Source organism: Salarias fasciatus, chromosome 10 (assembly GCF_902148845.1).
Source record: "Salarias fasciatus chromosome 10, fSalaFa1.1, whole genome shotgun sequence".
In the NCBI taxonomy this organism is placed as follows: domain Eukaryota; kingdom Metazoa; phylum Chordata; class Actinopteri; order Blenniiformes; family Blenniidae; genus Salarias; species Salarias fasciatus.
The window spans coordinates 6,392,823-6,410,747 of NC_043754.1; the positions used below are offsets into that span (position 1 = coordinate 6,392,823).

The 17,925-nt window shown below is 42.9% G+C and overlaps 3 protein-coding genes across 3 annotated transcripts; 1 reads left to right on the forward strand and 2 right to left on the reverse strand.

The window, feature by feature from the left end:
• Positions 1-421: 421 nt before the first annotated feature.
• On the reverse strand, positions 422-5,076 carry shpk (sedoheptulokinase). The gene is made up of 7 exons (XM_030101052.1): positions 4,910-5,076; positions 4,676-4,817; positions 3,411-3,585; positions 3,174-3,326; positions 2,839-3,014; positions 2,489-2,689; positions 422-1,540 (listed from the first exon to the last, which is right to left on the reverse strand). The coding sequence occupies exons 1-7, from the start codon at positions 5,045-5,047 to the stop codon at positions 1,143-1,145; spliced, it is 1,383 nt and encodes a 460-aa protein (XP_029956912.1). The 5' UTR covers positions 5,048-5,076; the 3' UTR covers positions 422-1,142.
• A 1,997-nt stretch (positions 5,077-7,073) lies between these two features.
• emc6 (ER membrane protein complex subunit 6) lies at positions 7,074-9,630 on the forward strand. The gene is made up of 2 exons (XM_030101588.1): positions 7,074-7,276; positions 8,894-9,630. Exon 2 carries the CDS (start codon positions 8,928-8,930, stop codon positions 9,258-9,260), a length of 333 nt encoding a protein of 110 aa, XP_029957448.1. The 5' UTR covers positions 7,074-7,276; positions 8,894-8,927; the 3' UTR covers positions 9,261-9,630.
• A 1,506-nt stretch (positions 9,631-11,136) lies between these two features.
• On the reverse strand, positions 11,137-17,363 carry p2rx5 (purinergic receptor P2X, ligand-gated ion channel, 5). The gene is made up of 12 exons (XM_030101587.1): positions 17,233-17,363; positions 15,568-15,718; positions 15,296-15,367; positions 15,131-15,206; positions 14,865-14,949; positions 14,620-14,700; positions 12,792-12,933; positions 12,571-12,704; positions 12,389-12,482; positions 12,239-12,304; positions 11,907-11,995; positions 11,137-11,817 (listed from the first exon to the last, which is right to left on the reverse strand). Exons 1-12 carry the CDS (start codon positions 17,361-17,363, stop codon positions 11,553-11,555), a joined length of 1,386 nt encoding a protein of 461 aa, XP_029957447.1. The 3' UTR covers positions 11,137-11,552.
• Positions 17,364-17,925: the final 562 nt, after the last annotated feature.

The following is a 17,925-nucleotide window of genomic DNA, read 5'->3' on the forward strand; positions in this document are numbered from 1 at the left end:
ATGGTTCTCTGGGAAGAAAGAGCCTCGACTGATTTAAAGTATTTCTATAATAAATGCTGGTTCGTGATTTCTAAGATGTTTCAAGTGAACAAATGGATAAATGAGTCTAAAATCTGAGATATATCATCATGAAGCGCAGCCTCTACGTCATGTTTACACTGAAGATGATTTAGACTTTTGTATTTACTCATGATGTCAAAGTCTCACTGAGAGGAACAACATGCAGAAATGAAGAAGCTAAACAGGAAACTTACTGTGGGAGTGTTTCAAGGACGGACTGTCAAATATAAAGCTATTTCTTCTTGGTTTTTTTTTTTACATGAACCATTTGCAAAACTGACATTTGAATGTGATTTTTTAAATATTTATTATAAATATTACATCATTTTACAATTAACAACTTGATACCGAGCAGCGAGAGGCCAATGTCAGGTGAAGTCTATCGAATCCTCATGGAACACTTGGTTTCAGTACATTCATTATTTGAAATGTGTGGGCAACAGATGGGAAAACGACTGCAGAGTCAGAGTGAAGCTCATGAAATCTGCACTTTGTGCACCACGAGGCCCTTTGTCATGCAGCTGCCTACTTCAGTGGTGTCCACCATGCAGCCTGCAGGGAAAACACAAACTACAACCTGTGGGACAACCCTGTAAAGTGTAAAGAAAAATGATTTGCACTGCAGTTATTTTAAAACTTTCATATTGCCACCATGCAATAGTCCAACATAATCAAGTTTAAATTATTCTGCATTGAATCAAAATGAATATTCATCTTCAAATATTCATCAACAAAGCGAAGGACGCTCGAGTCAAAGCAAAAAATAAAAAGGCAGTGATTGAGTCAACAAAGCGTGAGCATAAAACACTGAATGGTCAACACCTACCAGCCAATATGGCTGCTCTGGGTGTGTTCATTTGAAAACTCTGCAGTGTAACTGCATCCTTCAGGGACAGTCACAGAAACCCTTGAGTTTCCAGGGTTACCGCTGATTGGTGGCAACAATCACATTTCTCTTTGCTTAATTAAGCAAATTAAAACACTGCATTGCAGTTTGCCCGATGAACGTCATCAGAAGTGAGGTTAAATCGTCACTCGAGCATGTAAACGACGGGAGATTCGGCCGCGGATCACGGCTTCATTCAAACCCCGCGGTCGCAGAGGACCATGGCCACGCCGACGGCCGAGTCGGCGTTCTGTCCGTACACGATGGGCAGGGGGAACGCCCTCTCCACCTCCTGCCTCAGCACCTCGTTGCGAGAGAGCGCGCTCCCGCTGCCCACGATCCGGGTGACCCCCGCCTGCCGCAGGCGCTCCGGCGGCATCATGGAGGCCACGTTCGCCATGACGCCGCGGCACAGGGCGCGGACCACGTGGCCCAGGGACAGGTTGGAGGCGGAGATGTTGGTCACCTGGCCGAGGCAGAGGGGGTCGTGTCTCTCGCCCAGGATGGTGGGGATCACCCGGAGGTCGCTGGCGTCCTGGTTCAAGGCACAGCCAATCAGCTTCTCATACAGGCCGGCGTCGCTGAGCTCGGCGCCTGGAACACAAAAATAAACATCCCGAGTGTCCCGACTGCAGCCAGAGAAAACCGAGGTAAAGCATCAAGATCGGCACCCATCAGGCGGTGAAAGTGGAAGTCCTGATATTAACCAGGAGACTAATGGCTTCACGTCTAATCAAGTCATCACAAAGTGTTTTAACACTCAGTGAAACACTTTCTGGACCACAGTCTCTGATCTTCACTCACACTGCCAGATTAAATTCCTCTGCAGAGACTTTGAGTAATTCTCTGTCCATAATGCAGATTTAATCAGTTTGTGCTTCTTCCTACTTTCTTATTCTTCTACTCACCACTGATGAAGAAGTTTCATCAGTGAAGTGTGTTTTATTAAATGAAATATAAACCGCTAGCAGCTCTGCAGCAATACCAAGTCATGTCTCTGTTATTCTTTGGACAGCCGTTTCCAGATCGACTGCAAACTCCGCCATTCACACCAGCTGGTTTGATCATTTCAACATGAGCGTTACTGAAGGTGTGCTGAAAAACACACATCGCTCAGCGTAAAGTCGAACTGACGACATCCTCTCAGATGAAATATCGAGCGACTTGCTATTTTTAGGTCAGTGATAAGACGGCAGGCCGAGACGCTCAAGGGTGTTTTTCCATCTTCTGTACGGTCTGAAAGTGAAGTGTAGTCGTGTATTCATTTTCATAGGAGGACTGAGATAAACCGCACTGAAGACACTGAAGGGAAAAACGTTCAGTAAAGGTCAAAGTCAAACACTATTTTAACAATATTAAGACGTGTCTTAAATAAAAAGTCAACAGACATTTCATACTGCGTTGTCAGCTACTGAAAATTTTGGATTAAGTTTGTAATAAGAAAGAGCCTGTTTTTACATTTGCTATTTAAACCACCTGAGGTAATATTGATCGATAGCTGTGAAGCTTTTATATTGTTAAATCTGTTCGTTAAATGCGTACCGAGCTCCTTCATCCACGCAGTCAGCATCGCCACGAAAGCAGCCACCACGTTTCCCCCGTTGAGAGACGCCGCCACGGCCAAGAACGACGAGTCGAAGTACGGGTAGTAGGAGACGGGCGAGTCGGGCTGAGGAGAATCAGGTGGCCTGAAGTCAGCCGGCATGGCGAAGGTCAGCTGAGCCGAAGTGCTGATGTTCAGAACTGGAAACAAGAGACGAGAAGGGTTTTTACAAAAAAGTGCTTTTGGTGTTAAAACATTCATTTGGAGGTAAAAAGCATCAGGACAGCATTCCAAACAGAGTCCCAATCAACCCAGAGAGAATCCCGATGTAGAGGTGGCAGGACTTCACCTGCGTCCGTGCGCGCGCTCATGCAGGAGTAGACGGAGCACTGGAAGTCTCCGAGGGCGGCCCCCACCGGCGTGCCGGCCGGGACGCCGTGCCACACAGAGCGCGTCTTTCCCGCCAAGCCGCCGGACGGCACGCACCGAGGAAGCAAGTGCACCGGGAAGCCCGCACTCCTCAGACTGGACCATGCACACACACACACACACACACACACAGCAGCTTGTTATGGAGCTTAAGACACACAGAGTGTTAGGTGACCAACACGTTTTTCATGCGTTCAATGTCTCAGGTGTGCAGCAAGTGTTAATAAGAACCGGAGTTTCGGCTTTTTTCCATACATGTTTTCGTTCCACTGGTTGGATGAAGTGTTGAAGAAGCCCCAGCTGGCTGCGTTCTGAGGCGTCATCACACACCCGTCCAGACCGCACAGCATGGACACCACGTAGTCCTGGATGGTACCAGCCACCGTGAAGTCCCGGAGGAACTCGGGTCTGCCGTTTTTTAATAACAAAAAGGCGTCTTCAGTTCCACAGCACACAGTCAGATATCATGGTTTATTCTGCGCGCCCGCTGACCTGTGCTTCATGTACCAGAAGATGGTGGCGCAGCCGAACCCCGTGGCCGTGCTGACGTGGGAGTCGGGCCGCGGGAGGGACGACAGGAAGTCGTTGCTGCAGCGTCCGTCCTGCCAGGTGATCAGCTGGCTGGTGTCTCCCGCTGTGAAGAAGTCTCCGTCGGGCCAGCTGCAACCTGTCATGACATGAGACACAAACACACAGCTCAGTTTGATTCAACACGATCTGACGTTGAAGTTTGAGCAGATGTACTAAATGAGAGGATGGTCCTGTTAGGATGACATTTGGAGATTTGCATCTCCTGTTCTTTTAACTTCAAACTTTTAACTTGGGATTTTGTTAGTGCACACAGTGATGAAAGTTGCCCATCCATCCTGTAACTGAACCCACAACCATTTCCTTTGAGGCAAGAAGCAATCAGTGATTATTAAGGTCTGCTATTGTCAGCTGTGGCTCCTCTGCCTAGACTAGGAGACGCAACTATGCAATCGGCTTTGTAGAGCTATTGTAAAACAAAAACATCAAGCAGACGTTCAGTAACTGTAACCACAGCAGTTTCCTGATAAGGTGTTAATACCTGATAAAGGAAAGTTGGCCAGTCACTCTTACATATTAATTCCATGATGTCTCTTCTGCACTTCCAGCTCACATGAGAGACGGTTTGATCTATTTTGTGATGGAGACAAGAATCTAATAATCTGAAAGCCATCGACTCCATCCCTACAGAGAAGAGATCTGGACACGGTCCCTATTGAAACTCTGCCTATTTCATACGCTTTGAGTCTCTTTATAGATACGTTCCCTAGCCGGGGTAATATGTAGCGCTGTAATGCTCCTCTGAATTGTCTGTATCTAGACTTTATCGGTCATAAACTCTCTGTATCGTCCTCCAATCCATTGAATTCCTTCCAGCTCCTCTCCAGAATGTATTCACCACTGAAGATAAGCAGCCATTGTATAAATTGTATCAACGGATCCTTGGAAATCCTGTTTATATTAAAGGCAGAGTCAGATCATAAATAAGTGGGGATGATAATCTCTGTTGTGTTGATCCAGTTGAACGGTCAATGGTTGATCCTTTACTGAGTTGATTTATCTGAATGATATTTTATTACTCTCGCCTCCAACAAGGACAGTTCTTATCTTTACAGTTTATTACACTGGTCGATTAATAATAAACAGGAGTGCCTGCAGCTCAGCCTCCACACAGCAGTTGTGAAGTTAACCACACTTCATTATGAAATGCCCCAGCATGCACCTCTTACCACTCTTTGCTTTCCAGAACAAGACCCCGTGCATCTGTCCAGTGAGTCCGATGCTGTGCACGTGCTGCAGCTTCTCCCGGGGCAGGTGGCTCACGCACCGGTTCACACAGTCTATAATCCGGCCGGTGTCCTGCTCTTTGGCCTGTGTCATCCACACAAACGGAGACGAATCAGCTGTGTGCGTGTGTGCACTGTGCAGTGTGTGTGTGAAGTTAAAGTTACACCTGTGCTCACCTTAATCCCGCCGACGTCGCTCAGATCGGAGACAGTCGGTAACGAGTGACTGGCCGCCACGGCTTTGGAGTCGCTTTCCACTAAAACGACTTTTACGGACGTGGTGCCCAGATCCAGACCGAGGATGAAGGAGGACATGGCTGCAGCTCGCTGGCGGCGCGTGGACTCCGGTCCCTGTTGTGGTAGTGCTGCTGCGTTCATGTCACATAGGAAATCTGACCACTCAAGTCTAGAAGGACGTAAATAAAGATGGAGAGTTTGGTAGTAAAATGAAAATTTGGTAATTTTGTCTTTTCAGTTATTTTATAATATCATGTATTGTGACGAAACGATTGACACCCAGACAACGCACGACAGAAGATGTTAATCTACTTCTCCCTAAACTGGTGAATTTAAAATCTTTAGTTGTTTAAATTATTCCAGATTAAACCAGATTTGACCCAAACTAGTCCCACAAATTCGAAAGAACTGTTATACTCAGAGCAGAGAGGTCAAACTCATTTCAGTTCAGGGGCCACAAATAGCCCAATTTCACCTTGAATGGGCCAGACCAGCGTAGTGCCATAATAATAATTACATTTGAAAATTTTTCTTTTTTGTATTGCAGATTGTGCGTGATGAAAATTTCTATATTTTCACAAAATCAAACAATTACTACCCAAAAAATAGCAATCTCAACATAAATTCAATTTTAATAATGCACTGTTGTGCAAAATACAAGTAATTGTTGAAAAAAAATCTTCTATAGCTGTTGCATTATGCCAGTTTTTATAAAATGACCCAGACAGCATGGCTAGTTTGATGGCATCGAAGTAGCAATACTTCATATCATCATCACCAATATCCCTGCTCAGTTCTCAGTATTACATTGTGTCCACTTCTCTTAAGAAATTTTTCAAGAAAAAAGAAGTTTTCTTTGACATTGTTTAAATTGCTTGGTGGGCAGGCCAGATTAGAGCATTTTTCGGGCCAGTTTGGCCCACGGGCTTTATGTTTGACACCCCTGAGTTAGATGCACACATTTCACTTCATGGAAATCATTTCATACTATCAATTGTACTTAACTGGCACAGAAACAAACCTCGTGCTGGATCGTACTTCACCTCAAATAAATTTAGCAGTAATATTAACTACAGTGGCTTTGATGTGTTTTTAAATCGATTTTTGTCTAATTTAAAATAATGTCCTACTTTTTAATGTCCCCAAATGCCCCATTCAGTCAGCTGTTTGATGACGTATACTTCCCACAATGCACTGCGCAGGTGTCATGGCTGAGTTTTGGTAACAGAGAGTCTAGAGAGCAAAAATAAATCCGTAATTTTAGAGAAAATATTCATTGAATATCCCGAACGAACAGGTTAATAGAGCGATATTCTAATATAGTATGTGCTAACTGTATTATGAAAAGCTGAGAAGTGCTGTTGTTTACATACGGAGAGAGTTTGACCTGAGTTAGCTTGGCCAGCTTCTTTGAATGAGTTGACGCACATAAATGTAACCAAATGGGATTTAAAAGTGACAGTTATCAGAATACGATGTTCGAGTAATAACAATCAATCAATCAATCAATCAATCAATCAATCAATTTATTTTTGTATAGCCCAGTATTACAACAACAGTTGCCTCAGAGGGCTTCAAGGTGTTACATTGAACAACACTTTCCTCCTCCAGTGAAAAGAAATGATTCACAAAATATAAAGTAATAAGTGTCGATTTTTTTATTATTATTATTGTTTCTGTATTTGCAGTGCATCAAGACTCGTATTTCTGTTTCCTGTGGTTAACTGGTTTACCCAATGACGTATATAGATACTACTACTACTATAGATACTACTATACGTCATTGGGTTTACCTAAATTGCCCGTGTGGTTGCGCGTGTGGTTGTGTGCCTCTGTGCTTGTCCTGTGATGGATAGATGACCTGTCCAGGGTGCATCCTGCATCCTACCCACAGTCAGTTGAGATTGGCTGCAGTGCTCGGCAACCCTGCACCAGATTTTTTTTATTAACCATACAATAAAAAGGACACACATGCCATTCCAAGCACACGATAAAGCGACATAGTAGGCGCGTCCCTTGTCAATATATCCGAGGTCTTTCTTTCTTGGTGTTATGATTTCCCATTTTCTGAAGCGCCGCAAACACATCACGCGGACGCGTCTGAATGACTGTCCCACAATGCACTGCGAATGCTGCATGGCTGTCCACGGCTAACATCTGTCATTTAAAACGAGGATGAATTGTTTGTTTCTGCGCAAATAGTAACCGAAGACGGTACAAAACGACCCCGTTAAAAGAGTGACTGCGACGCGTCATGCACGTGTAGCCGCGCTGCGAGGAGCTGAGACGGGCCGACGTGTACTTCCGGTGAGAGCTTCCGTTAGCAGCTAACGATGCTAAGCCTGTTAGCATTAGCGGAGACAGAAAATCTATGAGAAATTAAAGTTATTGTATGTAAATGTTTTCCTTAATGTGACGCAGGTGAGAAGGTGCTGATGGTCGATTTGCTCAGATTATACCTTGTATCTGTTTCTGTTGTTCGTTCCTGTCATCATCACCGAGGCGAGCCTTTAAATCTGTTAGCCTCACTTTTGGCTAAAGTTCAGATTAGATCTGATAAAAATAGACTACACGATATTATTAATCCCCGTTATTACATTCATTGGCTCTTCAATGTTGCCGTTGTGGGCACTTTTATCTCAACACGTATGAATTCTGTTGTTAACCTTTGACCTTGATTCGTGCTCATCATTTATCTACCTTGATTTGAATAGACAATCTTGAAAATCCTTGTAATCCACCATTTAATACATGACACAGTGTAAGAATCTTACATGAGTTTAGATCTAATGCTGCAAATCAGCTCATGAATCGAGCTGTAAAACAAACCCCAACCACAGGTGCTTTTTCTTCTCAATGAAAAAGCACTTCTATATAAATACAAATTAAATGTATGTTGTCACTGCTTCAACAACCTGATTGTTTCCTCAGTGGTATGGACACAATGTTTTCTGAGAGCGTCATGTGCAGTTATTTTTTAAACCAATTAAAATCTTAAGGTTACCTTTCAATCCATCCAAACCTGTCTCAACAAGTGGAGGAGGGAGGTGAACAAGAAGCCTTTAGTGTAGGGGTGTTAAATACATTTGAGTTCAGACTCAGAGGCCACATAGAGCTTGATTTCTTCTTGAGTGGGCTAAAGTGGTAAAATATTGCCATAATAACCTTTAATTTTAAACTTTATCTTGGTTTTGTGATGGAGTATATGTGATGAAAATGTCTACATTTGCATGAAGCCAAACAATAACTACCAAAAATTACTACTATCTCAAAATATAGCTGATGTTAACAAAGGTTGTGCAGAAAAAAAAGCTTCTATAGCTGTTGCATTATGCATGTTTTACAAGCTCACCTACAGCATGGCTTTGAGGCTAGTTTGAAAGCATCGAGGTAGCTAGCTTCCTTATATATATAATCATCACCGATATCCCTACTCAGGTCTCAGTGTTCTGTTGTGTTCGCTTCATGTGAGAAATTTGTCCCCCCCCAAAAAAATCAGTGTTTCATTTGAAATTTTTAAAAAAAATTTGGTGGTTTGACAGGCCAAATTGGAGTCTTTTGTGGGCTGTTTCTGTCCCACAGGCCTTATATTTGACCTCCTTGCCTCCCTATAACGCATTCAGACTATTTTTGGTGCAAGTAGTAGTTATGCAGCCAGTTGTTAGTCAACAGTACCTGTAACAGCGATCACCGCATGTTGTACCTCTTTATGAGCTTATATGAAGGTTGTTTTGTTTTTAAATGTACTGTATATAAACGTACCAAGTGTTCCAGTGTTGAGGTTGTGAAGTGTCTGTCAGCACTTGGTATTGCTAGTAAAGACATTCAGTTTTTGATTTCGAATTGGAATGACTAATATGCTTACTAACATATCCAAGCATCGGCGTCAGCTCTTTAAGATTCTCTGCACCTCTTCTCTTACAGAAACTCCCTCCTGCATTAGGCGATCAGAGGTACGATGGCTGGAGTCGGAGCCAAGCGTGAAGGCCCACAGTTCATCAGTGAAGTGGCTGTCCGTGGCAACGCCGCCGTGCTGGACTACTGCCGCACCTCCGTGTCCGCCCTGTCCGGAGCCACGGCCGGCATCCTCGGACTGACGGGACTGTATGGCTTCGTTTTTTATTTCTTCTCCGCGTTTCTCCTCTCGGTGCTGCTCATCTTCAAGGCCGGGCGGCGGTGGAACAAGTGCTTTAAATCTCGGCGGCTGCTCTTCACCGGAGGCCTCGTAGGAGGCCTCTTCACCTACGTGCTGTTCTGGACTTTCTTGTACGGGATGGTTCATGTGTACTGAAGCAGTTGACCCCTCAATAATAGAAATGTTTGCCTAATTCTACACATAATATGAATAATGTCTGCCCTGCTGTTTGTAGATACGCAACTAGTAAGACGTTTGATTTTCCTTTATAGGATTATAGCACGATGGAGGATTTTAATATTAGCTACATGCATTTAATGTCCTCCTTTACCTCTAACCTTTAACTTCTTCCTTCTTCTGGATTTCATCCATGTCTGGCTCTGAGCCCGAATTAAGATCTTGTAGAGCCACCGATTTCATCCCTAAAGGGTTTGATATCATTCAATGTTAATCACTTTGACATTTTAACAAATGTTCATGGGAACATGAGCAAAATAAATGCCTCTACAAGTCTTTGTGTTCATTATTAATCTGTTGTATTTTGTTAATATCGTTGAAGACACGACGGACACATACATTAGTTCAACATTGAAGAGCATTCAATAAATACAAACGGCAAAGAGGAAGGCGAGTCCCTGCTCTTGGAAGTCCGTTCATTTCCAGTGAATCAGCACGTGGCCACAGTGAAGCTGCTCACAGGAGACTCCTGAAACACGGCAGACCCCAGACCTCAGACCTCTGCATCACAGCCGGACAGTGCCACACTAGTTTGTGTGTGGAACAGCAGCAGTGGGTAGTGGGACGCTCACGACATAAAAGATGTGTCTGTTCAGGAACGTCACAACTTTTCTTACATTTTACTTTCTAGTTTAGTTGTTTGTGACACTCCAGTTCATATAAACTATTTCCACATTAATATTATTCCAGACTGATGCATCTCACAATTTAAATATTCTTTCAAGGGTAAAACCTTCATTTAGACCCATAAAGTGGATATGGCACTTTTTTTCAGTAATATTTTATGTGATGTACCTGCAGAAATGAGACTTTTACCTTACAAACCCTGTTTCTAAAGGAGCTGGGATGCTTTGTTACAGGTTAAAAAAAATGATGAAACTCTTATTTATCTGATAATATTATGACTAAACTATACAAATTGTCCATATTAGGTGATGATGAGGCTCATCTGACCATATGAAAAATGGCAACACAGTTTAACTGTTACTTTTATTGTGGAAACCTGATGATATCTTCAGAATTCAGTCATATTCTGTATGCATATGCTCAATCAGGATTGTCCATTAGTCCACTTTAAAGGGTTCAAAATCTTGAGGATGAAATGTTTTATTTAACAACCAAGTGTGGCATCGTGACCTTGCCGGCAAGCTGAATTCTCGCAGTATTTGTTCACACACACACCACGAGAATGATGTGAAGCAATTCGTTGCTGCACATGTCAATATGGCTGTTGCCAGGTTAGCGGCATCGTGTTAGCTGCTATGAAAATGACAAAGCTAGACACGTATAATACAGAAATATTCATGAACTGGACAATTCAGATAGCTGATAAATTGTGCAGAGGTGAGAGGAATGAGTTAGGAATCATAAACTGTTATTTTTCTTGATAATCTTCTATTTTTTGTCGTCTTCACATTTATTTTTTCAACACGTGTTTCTGGATTATTTAAACATGTAAAACAAACTATGTAAATTTACTGAAGAAAAAAAACAGAAATTAGCCTTTGTGAATTCTTAACCGATTATTTCACAAACTATGTGGGACAGTTTAGATTTTCAGTTTTTAATGGACTCTGAATGGAAATGAATGGTGTGACGTACATCAGGTTGGAGTTTCTGATTGCTCCACAGAGTGGTGTTGTTTTACTGTTTCACCCCTTGTTTCCTCCCACGCTACTTTTAAAAAGTACAACCAAGAAAATACTGGTATATACTGTATATCTCTAATTTTAAAACTGTCATATGTTTTATTTTCAGTCACATGCATGTGTTGTTGTTTTTTTTTAACAGCAGCATCCCAACTTCTTTTGAATTAGGTTTGGAAAGTATTTGATCAATAAATCTGTGAGAATTAGATAATAGTCTACATACAACAAAGGTTTGCATAAAATGTTTTGTGTTTAGAAGGCAACATCCAGTTTTGGTTGATGGAATATTTCCTTTGCCGTTCTGCTGCGGACTGAAACCATTCGTACTGTAAAAGGACCACAAACATCCCCGCTGTGACCCATGAGGCAGCAGACTCCTGTCCCTGCTGCACTGTCCCCGGACCAGCTCATCTCCATCCCGGGCGTGTGTCACTCATGCTGGTGGCCACGCCAGCAGTGCTGTGAGCAGAGGAGGAGCGGTCCGCCGTCAGGTGCCCCCCCTCACCCCACCTCCCCATCCCGAGGCCACCGCAGGTAGATTGGTCTCCATCTGCCCGTCAGCCTAATTGTGAGAGGAGAAGGTGATGTGCGGCTTCGTCTCTGCGCCCGGCTGGGAGATGAGGGCAGAGTATCGCTGTCCCGTGTTGCGTGGAATGGTGGGGCCCCTTTTCTCCACCGACAGCTGGCCCTCTTCCGCAGCAGACGACTCCACGGCGAGCTGGGTCTCGTCCGTGTTTTTCACAGAGTTGTTCTTCTCTGCAGCCGGTTTCCTGGATCTCCGCTCTCGGTGTCCTGCCTTCCCATCCTTGTGTTTGGTCCGATCTTTCCTAATTTGAAGATAAAAAATGTGGTGACTCAAATGGATTCATTAAAACTTCTACCTCTGATGTCTGATACAAAACTCAGAGAGTCGTACTTAAAGTTGATGATTTCAAACTTCCTCTCTCGGTAGAAGGAGCTGGTGTTCATCATGTACAGGAGAATCATGTCGCAGGCAAAGGCTCCCTGACAGACAACAAAACAAATATTTGGAGCAACCAAAAAGATGAAAATGTAATAACTGCAGCCAACAATTTAATTCTGGAAGTTAAAAGAATTTTTTTGCAGTGGCATAGTCGATGACATTTAGGATACATTCCATGCAGCATTCTTTATTATCCGTTATTACTGACATTTTTCAAACTTTGACTCGTGTCTGCAGGAAAGAACTGATCATCTTCCCACAAGATATTGGAATAAATGACTTACTATACCCAGAAGAGCAACACCAGAGCCGATGGCGATTATTGTTGGAACAATATTGAATTTCCCAGCCTGTAAAATAACAATCAAATCACTGCAAGCATCTGTACAGAATCACAGAATCTGAGGATCTGCAGCTCAAGTCACTGCTCTTACCTGACCATTGATCATTATATCAAAGCGAATCCCATAGACTTTATACAAGGTGCGGTAAGTTTCCCCATTTTGATCCTTATAGTATCTGGCATACCTGCGATGGGAAGAAGAGCCGATTAGAAAAAGAGACCAAACAATAAAACACAGGGCAGAGTGAATGGTCAGTATTTAAGAAGGCTCACCTGAAGTTGTACCCTGATGTGATGGAGTTGTTCAAGTTCATGTCCAAACGGGTGAAGCTGTAGTGCGGGTTACACTGAGACGAGTCTTTATCCAGATCGCAGTTCCACTCGATGAGGATTCCCACAGAGCCGCCCTGAAGGAAACGAAGGGAATCAGGAAGCCCAGAACTGAAACCTCTGTCACCTCACAGCTCAGAGTCTCGTGTTTTCAGACGCTGTACCTTGGCAGCCATGTCCTGGAAGTCGTGTCCGGTCCTGCTGACCAGATCTCGGAGGTGGAAGATGGGGCAGTACGGATGCTCCTGGCTGTCATAGGTGCATCTTTTCAGGTATCCCTCATCAGACGTTTCAAGAACATTGGACCTGAATGTTGAAAATCAAATATATGTGTATGAAATAGGTTATTTTCTCACTGTTTGCTTTTGCTTCCTATTAAAGTGTGAATGCTCAGTTGTGCCTGTCAGTGTGTTTTTGCTTATTTTCTTTCTGCAGTGTGAGTCTTTCTCATAACACAGTAAAATGATTTTCTTTTCTCAAACATCTCTTGAATTTTTAAAAAATAAGCAAAATAACAATAGCCATGATAAATGTATCTTAAATCAGTAAATGATTCTGTATATTTGTAATAGTTTTTGCATAGGGAATTTTTTTTAAACTGTCAAGGTAGCAGTATTTTTATTACAAAATGTTATTTTTTTTTAAGATCTTGATATTACTGCAGGGGTTTCACTGTATATTCAGTAGAAACAATTTCAACAGTCATTAGCTGCTATTTTAATGTAAAATAAATGTATGTATAAGTGCTAAAAACAACATTGTAGATTTTGTGAGACTAACATTTTATGCTTCTTGAAATTATGAAAATACATTTTTGAAGTTCCAAAAACCTTTTTTTTTAAAAACAGTTTAAGACTTTAGCTTTAAGATCACCAACAAAAATCAGCACTGAAAAATGGCTCATATGCAAAGGGGTTTCTGTCATGGTATTAGATTAGATTACTTTTTAATGAATGCTGATGCCATAAATTAGAATTATGATTTGAAACACCCCATTTATTTAAATCAAGCAAAGAAATGCAAGAACTTCACTGACATAAATCTATATTTGTAAAACAACTGTGCACAGAAGTCGTAGTTTTCCCATATTTCCCCTTGAGAAGATTTGACAGCTCATCCATTCTTCATATTTTATCATGAACATATGTGAGTAACCTACAATTTCAATGTTTTTGTTTGTTTCTTGTACTTTTCAGAAATCTTTGTTTATATCACACATTATGATTCTGTTCATATTTTCAATAATCTAGAACAAGTATTTTCACTCCTCGCACTTAATCCCATGATAACATGTATATATGCATTTGATAGATTATCTCTGCTCACTCAGGCTCTCTTTGAAACGCACATTCACGTCCATCAGTGCTGAACTTTGCTCCCTCTTCAGAGCTGAAGTGTCGGGACTTGAAGGTTTCCTCTCAGCACACTTCAGCTGCAGCATGTGAGTGTCAGTCAAACCGTACAGTAACACCATCTGGCTTCAAGCACGCTGAGTAACTAGATATGTTACATTATAAGACACGCGGCGTTGCCAGTCATTTCATATGGCCGGCGTTACGGGGGGATTGTGTGACTACTCAGTTCTCATTGACAATAAGCATATCGGGATGAGTGAGGGAGCATCGGAGGGATGTAATGAGAGGAGGAGTGTGATTGATGAATTAGGCCCAGCGTGCGGCCTCTCCTCCGCTCTGCTGCTGGACCTCCTGACGGGCATCGGTGGGGAGGGAAGGCGGCACTGCAGCTCCCTGGGCTAGCCTCATCTGATCTGACACCTGTCCAGGGCAAGGCACGCTGTCAAGGACGTCTCAGATGACTGTTTCACTGTCTCACTGAGCGCAATGCACAGGCCGGTATAAATAGAAGGCGCTCTGCACCCTCAGAGCTATTTAAAGCAGCCGTTGGAACATGTATATCCAGCAGCTCTCTCAATGCCACGACACCTTGAAACCGCAGACAGCGGCAGTCGACAGGCCACTCGCGGCCACTTACTTTGAGAACTCAAACTTTGGGAAGCGGATGAAGTTCTTGATGTAGATGGTGAAGTTCTCCGCTTCGCTCAGTAGGGGCTCTCTGGAAGGGAAGGGAACAGGCAGCTCCGTGAAAAACGAAACACAAACTGAGCCCGCAGGCTTCATCAGGAATAAATAGAACCTGTAAAATGTCTCGGCCGGTGTGAGGGATCACTGTGAGTGTCATTGTGGCAACGCAAAATGGCAAATTTCCAAATTCCTCACGTGGGTCTCTTGCTGTTTTCAACGGGACACCAGGCGTGGATCTCACAGGTCCCGGTGCTGTTTAAACACAAGCCCGTTTTGATTCCTGAAAGCGAGAGACGGGATCGAGTGTGAGGGATTTATTCTAACACAAAGCATCCAGATAGCATGATGAAAAAGCCACCATGTCCAGCAGATGAGTCTAACCTCACAAATGAACGTGTGTTTCTATGAGTGAGGTTAAATCTTGGCAACAACATGACTCCAGAGCAGGAAACTGGCCTCACCGTGACCCGCAGCTACACTCTCCCCCTCCATGCAGTCATCATCACTCTGGCATCGTCCATTTGGCACCTTGAAGCTCTGTGAGGGGCACAATCAAAGCAGCTATTCAGGAAAAAAGCAGTGCATCTGAAAAGAAGAGATTCTTCCCCCTCCGTCAGCGCACCCACCTCGGCACAGAACCCCAGCCTCTGATTGGGGGTCTCGATGTAATTTGTCACTATGAAGAACACCTGCTCACCCTGAAAAATCAAATTAGGAGCCGACAGAGAGATTGGTAAACAGAAAGGTTAAGCAAATTACAAGTTCAATATTGCTGAAGCTAATGACACGAGGCAGCGCACACACTGAAATGTCTCCTGACAGCAGCATAATGAGGACAAGAGAGAGAGATAGATAGATAGATAGATAGATAGATAGATAGATAGATAGACTGACTGACATTTGGAGGTATAACGTAGTCCTCGGCGCTCCACAGGTAAGGCCCCGTGTCGGTACTGTTGGTCAGCGTCACTCCTTTCAGTTTGGTGATGACTGATGTCTGTATGGCCTCCTCTTTCTCCTGGTACCCTTTCTTCACCACAAACACCCACCTGAGACACGATGGGACTTATCAACGATACGGATTAGTTCAAAGCATTTTCTCCGGTGGCTGAGAGGGTGAGGTGCGGCTGCCATGCTGTTTGGGTCTGTGTGATGGAGGGTTAAAAGACAGCTGCTTATCGCCAGCATGGAGCAGATTAGTGGGGTTTATGTCAAAGCTTCAGATTGTCTTGAGGAAAAGTTGTCGACCCCTTTGCCCTATGTTCACCAGTTTCTCTGGTGTGCTTTCGATTCTAGAAAGTGTCTTCTTTATGGGTTTTTTTTTTTTTTTGCAAAGCTTCCAATATATATAGGTGGGAAACAATGCATTGAGACTAGACATTGAAAAACTACCTTGTATTAAATAACATTTGAACCTTTGAAGAAACAACAACCATCATATGTTCTATGTCCTTCCCCGGGCCAATCTTCTAATGTTAGCTAGGTAAAAATAAACCAGCTTCAGCCATTATTGTGCTTGTCATAGAATATTCTAAAAATTTACCGTAAATAAAAAAGCGCATGCAGACTGTCTTTGAACTGTTTTAGTACATGAGTGTTTCTCAAAACTACAATAACATCTGACACAATGCAAATGATGCTGGTGCACCAGACGCCGTCATGCATTTAATGCAAATCAAACATGCAAAGATTTTGCATCTCCTTGCAACTCCTTGGAAATACAATCGCTTGGGTTTATTAAATTTCTTTTTTGAAGAGAACTGATCAAGTCAAAATCAAGTCTGTGTTTCATATTCATTTTCTTTGCCAACAATGAAAATGTTATACCTATACCTAGGTTTTACTTATATTTGCACCATGAAGAAAAAGTACGATCGAGTCTGTTGTCATTCTTTAAAAAAACTGATTCTAACTTCCTCATGCACGGATGAATCAGTGACTACACTGTAACGATTCTGGAAGCTCTTGGAAACGATTACCTCTCAACAAACTGACGACACAATAAAGCTGACAACAGGATCCTACAGTGGACGCTACAGTGACTCACTACTGCCACCTCAGGCACAACAGTGTCACGACTCAAACCCTACACGCTGTACCTTTAATATCAGACAGCTATTCCTGAACTGTGCTGCACTTACAGATTCATCCGGGGGGAAAATGCACCAAAATGTCACCATGTCTGGGAGGTGGTGCAGCAATAAACACAACATGAACATGAGAAGCACATGTCAGTACAGCAAGCGGGATCTTTATAACCACCGGACAACTGCCACGCTGTCGCATTAGTCTTAACTTTCATACAAGAGAGGTCAGAGCAGATTCTGATCCCTGAACATACTGCCACACAGTCTGCTTCTGAGTTTTCATTTCTTTCACACAGATCACAGTTAAGCCGTATGATTCCAGCCTTTACACAACTCCCCAGCCACAGCACTGCCACTTTAACACCACCAACAAAAGTGAAAACCTTTGTCGAGCCTATTTTTAACTGTGTGAATCACTCTCTATTCTGTTTTTCCTTGAAACTACAGGGGGAAAAAAAGAGTTCAGTGTGCCTCACCCGATTATGTATCCCAGCACGGCCAGCTGATAGAGTCGGAATAGTATTCCGATCCTCTTGTTTTCTGCGATGACATATTTCTCTGTCTTGTAGTTGAGGAGAGAAATGCAGAAGGCCCCCCAGCCAGCCATTCCTCACCCAACACTGTCAGCCCGACTGATCCCACACAGCTCAGGCTGCAGCTGATATATACAGACATGCAGCGGGCAAACCCACTGAGACAGACAGGAGGGCCAGACCTCCCCAGCAGGTCTGAGAGAGGATCGGTCTGCACACACACACCATACTAATGATACAGTTCATTCAGGATATTTTTTTTTTTTAATATGAGATCTCATTTTTTCAAGTGGATCAGCTGTTAAATTACTGTGATTTGTTTCATGATGCTGAGAAACTATACAGACAATTCATTTCCCATAAATTAATCATTTGAGGATATAGAAATCAAAGAATATGGCTTGGACCTAAACGCATCTACTTATAGATTTACTTGTACATTTATGAAACTTCCAGACCGCTGATGTCTTCATGAAGAGGATTCATGAGAGTCAAAAGAAATCCAGAAGAAACAAGGTGGAGCAGATTCTAATTCCTCCACTCCTCAACAAACTTCCTGAACACCTGAGATACAAGCATTGTTTACTCAGGTTTTCCATTAAACAATAGATTTTAATTATTTTATTACCCTTATCT